Source organism: Montipora capricornis, chromosome 3 (assembly GCF_036669925.1).
Source record: "Montipora capricornis isolate CH-2021 chromosome 3, ASM3666992v2, whole genome shotgun sequence".
NCBI classification, from domain to species: domain Eukaryota; kingdom Metazoa; phylum Cnidaria; class Anthozoa; order Scleractinia; family Acroporidae; genus Montipora; species Montipora capricornis.
The window spans coordinates 23,775,463-23,784,228 of NC_090885.1; the positions used below are offsets into that span (position 1 = coordinate 23,775,463).

An 8,766-nucleotide genomic window follows, 5' to 3' on the forward strand; every position below is an offset into this window, starting at 1 on the left:
TGACCGCATTGGCTTGCTATGAACTCGCATTGGCTTGATATCAAGTTTGCCTAAATTACATCTAGCCACATTAAAATGGCAGATCAAGAGGTGCGTGCCGCTCGACTATCAATCAGTTCGCACTTGTCTTCGTGAAAAGTTTCTCATAATGTTTTCGAAGTTTACAAATGCGGACCGAGACAGTTCCAATGAGAGCAATAACATTAGTACTAAGTCGAAATCACTCAAAAGCGAAAAGTTGCGATAATAAACACTTAATTAATGACTGGTCCCGAGGGAAACAGTTAATTTTGTTTCCCGAGAATCTCAATGTTTCCCCGAGGCGCAGCCGAGGGACACATTGAAATTCGAGGGAAACAACATAAACTGTTTCCCGAGGGACCAGTCATTATGTGATTTGTTATATAGCACAAAAAGAAAAACGTGCAACGGCAACAGCAACGGAGGTCAACATTCGCAGGTGACACTGTACTTTTACCCTCTGACGTCATAGGTTTTTGCACTGTTTCCCGCTCAGAGACTTTTGGTGGGAAACAGTTTTATTGTTAGATGTCATGTGGCCTCGAAGTAACCAATGAGAGAGCGCGCTGTTGGGAGAAAAAGTTCAGCCATAGAACAATCAGAGTTATTGTTTCGTACGATTTGCCGACTACGGTATTGTTTCTTTTCATCATGCTTGTGCTATGTATCAAATGATAAAAAAAGAAACCAAAAGTCAAGTCTGTAAAAGAATGACAACAGCGCAACCTTTGGCGTGCGAAAGAATTAAAGGGGAACTGAAGGAAAAAAAATAAGCATTTTTTATTTACACTTTAGATCATGCACAATAATGTTTTAAACTTTATTTCTGGCATATCCGTCGTTTTTCCACCTATTCCGATTTTGGGCCATCAGCATTGCGGCTCAGTATGGAGGAGTCAGCGGTCATTTTTGTAGCTTATGACTTATGATATGGGGAAGACATGCGAGAGCTCCCCATAAAGTAGCAGTGTTTTTGACTGACGTTTGTCGTGAATATTTAGTCCGCGAAGAAACAGCAAAATAACGAAGAGAATATCATAGCAGCACTTGTTTCTCTTGATTACGAAATCTCTATTCCCCATATCATACGTCACAGCAGGGTGCTGATTTAGTTTTTGAGCCAGCAATGAAAAGGCAGAAACAGCGGCGAAAGCCCAACTTCGAACGTAATTTTCTCGCAAAAAACAGAAAACGAGAAGAAATAACCACACACACTTAACTTTACTTACCGGTATGTTAGGCTTTCCAAAAACAATGTTGGAAGAATTGCTGATTTTGGCCCTCAGTTCCCCTTTAAGTTAATGTCCGGGCAAAAGCTTACAGTAGTCGTTCAAATAGTTTTCTCGATGTTGACGTAATCCTAACACTGAGCTCTTACCCACTTAAGCTACCCCTGTTGGAGTCTAATTGTAGACTACTGTTGGGAGGTGAAATATTAACACCCGGCGGTTATCGAACGTCTGCAATCTCGCAAAGTGGAAGGGAGAAATCCCTAAGGACAGAGAACAATAGACTTTTGTCTTAAAAAAATTAAACCATAACAATAGGCAAAGTTTTATATGGGAGCTTTTGGTTATGTGATCTGCTATCCATGTAACGAGTATAGAACGGTTTTCAATTGAGTGTCAAAAATAATTAGCAAATTGCTTTGGTTTATTATCCCTTCACTCGGTGATTGGTTCAAAGTTCTCGTGCCACTTTTTCAACCAGTCAGAAGTGAAACCAAAACCAATCGTGGCTCGCGCGTGCACATTCTCCCACGCTTTGTGTCGGCTAGGTGTAATAACTTTGGCTTTGGTTTTACGATACTCGATTGAAACTCGCTCTATATTTTTTTTCAAGGTGATTCGCGAGCTATGGGTGAGGGCTGAATCGAAATTACTTAATTGTTGTTGTTCGTTGTTATGGGCGGGTTCAGCCTCTTCTTTAAAGAGAGAGGACGGCGATATAATATAAGGCTTGTGTCAATGAAGTGCATTATATTATGGCTTTGGTGCAGTCAAATTGTGATCTATACAGGGTTGTGCAGATAATCTGATTGTATTTATTTATTTATTTATTTATTTATTTATTTATTTGCACATGGATCTTTGAGAACGCGAGGATATTAATTAACTTCTGCTATTCGTTAAGAAAATTCGTTCCTCAAACAGATATCTTGTTTGCAACAGGTTCACATAAAGAGAGAGAAGCAGTCGAGTTCGCCCATAAGTTCAGCACCAGGAAAGAGTACGAGATTTACCAAGCCGACAGGGAGGACGTGACTTTCAGCCTCGAGGTGGTTGATGACATCGCCATGGGCGACAGTTTTGAAGTCAAAGTTAAGGCAGCCAACAATTCACATCATTTGCGAACAGTGAGGGTCAACATCAACGCAATAATGGCCTTTTACACGGGAATCGTGGCCAAAAATTTGAAGCAGGAGAGGGAGACTCTACGCCTGGAGGCCTCAGAAGGTACGAGTCTCCATCAAATTGTAGGATATCTTTTCGTAACTCCTCGTGCCTTGTGTCGTACACTAAAATCCCGTTAAGTCCTCAAAACAGTGATATGACGTGATAAAAAGCGCGTGATTGTGGTGGAGGCTGGCGGCAAGTGGAGAAGGCAATGGAGAAGGGGTTTGAGTGCATGCATTATGCAGGAGGCAGTGCGGCGTTGTCAGGATAGGGAAATTGCTTTTAGATCCGGAGAGCCCGGGATCAAGACCCTTTCTGACTACCCGTTGAATTTCATCCTGGTAGTCAATGGTTCACCTTCTCGGCGGCACTTGTAAGGAACCAACTGGTTTGCTTCCGTTCAGTTGGGATTCGCACCGTGAAGTGTACTTTAGCGGAAGTTCATGACCCCTCATTTGGCCTTAGCCCACCAGTTAACGGTCTTGTCTAAATTTAGAATACAGGTCCCACCAAATAATGACCAATCAGATTGGGTTTAATGGCCGCAACTCTCCTGATTGGCTCGCAACCAAGCAGCTGCACGTGGATTGCATGTTCTAAATGCAAAATCGTTCGCGGAACGCAATGCCGCTATATTTTGTTCCCGCAAAAAGTCTAACAGTAGCCTTGCCTGCCCGAAGAGGCCTCTTTTATTTTGAGTTCGCTAGGCTGACGCGTATGAGAAAAGAGACCTTTGCCATCGTCGAAACTCACTGTGTTGAGCACGTGCGGCGGTTACTTAGCGACCGAATCCTCACATGATACTTCACATGTTGCGCGTTTCACTTAACAACAGTGGAATTACTATATGGGGCATGCGTTTTAAACAGTGCCGTCCAATGTGGTGGACGGCTCGTCAGCTCAGCGAACGCAAACGAAAAGAGACCTCTTGCTGCAGGGAAGCAGTAGCCGTTTTACAAATAGACATACCGTTTGAATTACGTTTGGCCCCGAAAACCCCTTTATGGGGAGTGGTCAATTAAGTGCATAAGTATGTCGTGATAAAAGACCATGCATGGAATGGAGAAATGTTTGCGAATCCTTACCTTACCTCGAACTTCAAGAATCGCTCTCACCTATGATCGAAAAAGCTATGAGAAAACGACAGCGCTCTTTTAACATAATATCCTTATCGCTTCTCAGAGAATACCGTGGTGTTAAAGATCGCAGCTGCAGACTACTTAGGCAAAATGGCAGGAGATGGAAACATTAAATTGTACGTGAAAGCTTCAGTCGAGGAGACGCGGCAGTCGTACGCCAAGCAGGATGCAGTGGAGATGAGAAAACCAACCCTCACAGTTACGGTAAGAATGAGGACAATTGAGTGATGATATTAGATTGAATAATAATAATAATCATCATCATCATCATCTCGCTAGTCGTCGTCGTCGCAAACTACAGCAACTTCGCAGCTCAGCAAGGTCGAACCGAAAGCACACTATGGCGCCTCTGGTAGGCGCTATACGGTCCATGTATGACCTTGGAGCACAGTATACATCCAGCTGGAATGAGCTGTATGTTGGTTTTTGAGGAGAGGGGAAACTCTCTGCTCTGCTCTATTTTTGAGGAGAGGGGAAACCCTCCGCTCTGCTCTATTTTTGAGGAGAGGGGAAACCCTCTGCTCTGCTCTATTTTTGAGGAGAGGAGAAACCCTCTGCTCTGCTCTATTTTTGAGGAGAGGGGAAACTCTCTGCTCTGCTCTATTTTTGAGGAGAGGGGAAACCCTCTGCTCTGCTCTATTTTTGAGGAGAGGGGAAACTCTCTGCTCTGCTCTGCTCTATTTTTGAGGAGAGGGGAAACCCTCTGCTCTGCTCTATTTTTGAGGAGAGGGGAAACCCTCTGCTCTGCTCTATTTTTGAGGAGAGGGGAAACCCTCTGCTCTGCTCCTGTCTGAGCAGAGTAGAGAACCAACAAACTGAACCCACATATGGCGTCGAATCCGGTAATCGAACGTCGGCCACCACTGCGCCAACCCTACACCCCTTGTACGCTTTTTTGGCGGAACAAAAGCAAAATTCAGCCCTGACAAATTGTTGCAAGACCGTTAAGGAAAGTGGAACTGGGAATAGTCCAAAAGTTGGCAAAAGAAGCTAAAAGAACTATAAAGAAATGTTACTTAAATAGGGAAATAAGATCCCTAGAAAATATCCAAGTAGTAAATTTTTCACTATCCTTTAGCAGGAGCAGTAGGAACTTGTAGGAGCAGTAGGCACGAGTTCTGCGGCTCTGCTCGCACTGTTTTAAATGGCCAATCAGAAAAAAGGTAATTGTCTAACAAAGAAAAAAAAATAGCAAAAACAATGTATACAAATTTTGCAAATTGATGTAAATGTGGGTCTCCTGCTGAAGAGTGAGTTCTAAAAATAGAAAGATTCGCGCAAAGGTTGACTCAAGGATATAGTGTATAGGGAGGCTCCTATTCATGGGCTCCTGCCTTGAGTTCTTTTAAAGTAGTAACATATTTCATATTTCACCGTGGTCCCCTGCAAGCAATGTCCAGAATTTGGTAAGATATGGAAAAATCACTCCTAGGTGATTGAGATCGTGGGAAGTTCAAGATAGTCTCGATTACAGCCCCTGTTTCGGGAAAGGAGCCCGCGTTCCCAGGAACGGTGGTTCATCGCTGCTGGGGGAGGGTGCACTGGTGAAGCAATGAGTTGGTCAACACTTTCGAAAGAACGAGTTACGATTGATGAGGGAATTTATTCTGAACACAAGGTACGCACGTTCTCCGGGAAGAGCAACGTAGTGTTTGTTATTTTAACCGAAAATGACAGATTATTTCCGGAGACTTGTCAAGGTTCCCATGAGCGACTTCACATGTTTTCTCTCTTCCTGGGCGACTTTTGGCGAGAACTGGTGTTTAGTAACAAATACCTCAGACTAAGGTCCGTTATTGTGTTTTGTTATGTTTAGGCTTCCCCCAAAGCTGTAAAGAAAGGCCAAACTGTGGAGGTGACGGCGCACTTTAAGAATTCGTTGTCAGTTCCACTGACGAACGGGCACTTCCATTTTGAAGCCATTGGAATGACTCCCAAGAGTGTGGACTCTCCGTGCTCGTAAGTGTAACAAAAATATAGCAAGAGTTCGCGTGTAGTTCCATGGAAATTTTCCACAGTTTAAGAGTAGTAAAGGTGAAACAAACTGTGAATAGGCTGATTAATTAACTCGGCATGATGCCTGGAGTTCATCGAGGGTATATTAAAACCGTTCCTGTTGGTTCAACCTATAAACAGCTATATGAAGTGCTACGTGACAATGATCTGGCACTTATATAGCACTGCATGTTTTATATATTACTACTGAAATGAGGTTTTCACTTTGCGAAAGACTTTGCTTGACTGCTAAGTACAGTGAACAGTAAGCAAACGCGTTTTCGAGCCACGGAAGGCCATTTAGGACTTATTTTGAGGAATGACACTTATCGATATCAATGTGGTAGCGACGAAGGAAGCCTGCAGGCGGAATAAAAACACACCACTTCCGATTGCCGTCTATCTGACCACCCCCTTCCCCCCCCCCCCCCCCCCCCTCCCCTTCCAATATGATATAGGCATTAAAAGACTTTTTTCGTGTTTGCATTGCCAGTTTTGCACATGAAAGTTACTCGGCTAATGCCTCGGGTTTGAATCAGGCTATGCAAACACGGAAAATCTCTTCTGGTGATTTTGTAAAATAACTTCCATACTCACATGCAAACACGCCTATTGACCATGAAGAGACCAACAGAATGACCTGTTCTTTCAAATAAACGTTGAGACGGTGCCTCATGGTTTATAGTTCTTGTCCAAGTAGACTACAGATCAAACCATTGATAAAGGATAGTCTCGGTTTCTTCTCATAAATAGTCTGAGAAAGGGTCCGGTGGGACTTCCAGCCACCCCTCTCCCAAGCATGGAAAATGAAAGGGTCTGTGCGGTCCTCAACATCATAAATCCTCATAGCCCCCATTGGGGCACAGGGCCGCAACAATGACCCCCCTCCACCAAGTGGTTTTGGGCCTCCCCCATTTCCTGCTGCCTGCAGTCGTCCACCTAAGGGCAACCTTAGGTATCCTCTCAGGCGGCATTCGTAATACATGTCCCAACCATCTGAGCTGGTGTTTCTTAATTTCGAGGTCGATACCGGTGCTTCCAGTCTTCTTGTAAAGGTCGTTGTTGGAAATTTTGTTGGGCCAGGAGATGTTGCAGATCTTTCGCAGACAGCTATTGTGAAAGGCACTGACTATTTTTATGTCTCTTTTGACAATTCTCCAACATTCAGAGCCATACAAAAACACAGACTTAACGTTACTGTTGTAGATGCGCACTTTAGTCTCAAGGCTATACTGTTTAGACTTCCAGATGTTTTTGAGTCAACTAAATGCACAGCTGGCTTTGTTAAGCCTGGCCTTGATGTTCTGTACGGTCCTGGTAAAGCTTGATTGGGTTCCGTCCTAGCCGTATGGTACTAAGTGTTTATCTGTCTTGTTTTTCTAGTGGACCCATTGGTTCCAAGAAAGAAGCAAAGGCAACAGCTTCGTTCACTGCCACCAGAGCTTTTCATAGTACCATTATGGTAAGCTTTGTGTCGGATCAGTTGGCCGGAGTCAGAGGACAGTGCGATGTCAATGTCAGTTAATCTACTCAAGCTTCAGTCCGGCATAGTTGTTGTACGAAGCGACCTCAATTATAGCTTGCAGTCTTATTGGAACGATTTGCCGGTTTATTTCTTACTATGCATGGTGGTGTGTGTGATTTTAGCATTTTTTAGGTTGACTCGCGTTTTTATTCGCTTCTCACGTAACCGGGCGACTTGGCCTAGAAAAGACATAAAAGTGTTTTTTAATTTTATTTTCAAGACAAATAACTGGTAATGCTTCCACGTTTGTATACTTTTATATACAAACAATAATTATTGCAATACGCAGTTTCATATTCGCATAAACGCAGTATACGCAGACGTATTTGCAAAGGGTATTAATGGCATAGGATTGCTTAAAATTTGCAAATTTGTTCTTAAATAATTTCATTTCACAATAAATTTCACTTCTTTTAGCACACTGTCTTACCTCATGTAAAATGAATCGAGGAATTAGACTTCCCAGGAGCATGACATGCAATTTTCTCCCAGCGACAAAGGTGTCCTCAAGAAGGTCGTCACGCGTACGGTAGAAATACAATGACCTACGGGACAGCGCGCCGACAAATGACGCTTTGCATTTGTCTGGTTTTGACTGAAGACTCCTTCTTCCTGTTGGAAAGAAGCGTGGGACTTGGGCCCAAGCACGCTCAGGAATTTCCTAAACAACCCAAAGAGGGAATAGTGGAAGTTAAAAAAAAAAACGAAAACAAATACCACCAGATACATCATTTATTGATTTACATTATCTTGCTAACAGAATTGCTTCGCAAAATCCTTTCTCGAGGATTCTGCTAGCAGGTAATCAACCATTCGTTACAGAAGACTTGAGGTCGCGATTTTGCGTCAATAAGTATTTTCAGAGTATTGAGTCAGTACTGCGTGTCTTCCTCATGTCGTTCAAACCCCGTTGAAGTCCTGAATTTTTCAGGCTTCTTTACGCAATTGCAAAATTGCGTTCATAACTGCGAGGATCATAGCTTCACTTGATTTCATATCCGCAGTTCATATATGATCCATTTCATATATCATTTCGTCGTATGTCCATAACTGTCGTCGTCAGCCACGTCTCCTTGCTCACGTTCTCTAACCGTTGCAAACAGATCAAAATTACCTCATGGAGAGCTTGTTTGCGGTCTCTCCCCTGGATAAATATGGCCAATCTCTTCTGGTCGACCATAAAAGCATTCACAAATAGCCTTAATGTAAGACATCGATGTCGTCTTCGTTTTTCGCGTTTATGGAAACGTGGACGTCGACAAGAACGATCACGATCAAAATTAATAGATTTAAAGAACAAAAACAATGTATCAGGGGCACCCAACGAGAATATAGTTCAAAACCACTTAAACATAGCATTGTTAAACGTATTTTGGGATTTAAACGGTAGATATAGGCATATTTTTATCCCCTAAAAATTTTTCATCTGTTCGGATTTCCTAGCTGAAAGTCTAGTGATCAGAAAATTATAGGTATCAAAAGTTACCTTTCGAAAATAGGATCCCGAAAATTCTAGGTGACCTTTTTAGGGTAAAAATCCTTTAAAAATGGGCAATTATACCTTTTTGTAGATGTCCGAAAATCCTAGGGCAGGCAGGCAAGCAAGAAATTTTAAAACAAATGTTCCGAACCGAACAGATATTTTCCGAAAATTGACGTTGGGTGCCCCTGATGTATGAGTTTACTCGCT

General features: G+C 42.8%; 1 protein-coding gene across 3 annotated transcripts in view; it reads left to right on the forward strand.

The window, feature by feature from the left end:
* LOC138042612 (protein-glutamine gamma-glutamyltransferase K-like) overlaps window positions 1-7,495 on the forward strand; it is a 28,550-nt gene extending 21,055 nt beyond the window's left edge. For all 3 annotated transcript variants that reach the window (XM_068888565.1, XM_068888562.1, XM_068888564.1), the window contains exons 12-15: window positions 2,193-2,477; window positions 3,600-3,760; window positions 5,373-5,515; window positions 6,935-7,495. In XM_068888565.1, the coding sequence (XP_068744666.1) occupies window positions 2,193-2,477; window positions 3,600-3,760; window positions 5,373-5,515; window positions 6,935-7,076 (731 nt within the window). In that variant the 3' untranslated portion in view covers window positions 7,077-7,495. The remainder of the gene's footprint in view (window positions 1-2,192; window positions 2,478-3,599; window positions 3,761-5,372; window positions 5,516-6,934) is intronic.
* The last annotated feature ends 1,271 nt before the right edge of the window (window positions 7,496-8,766 follow it).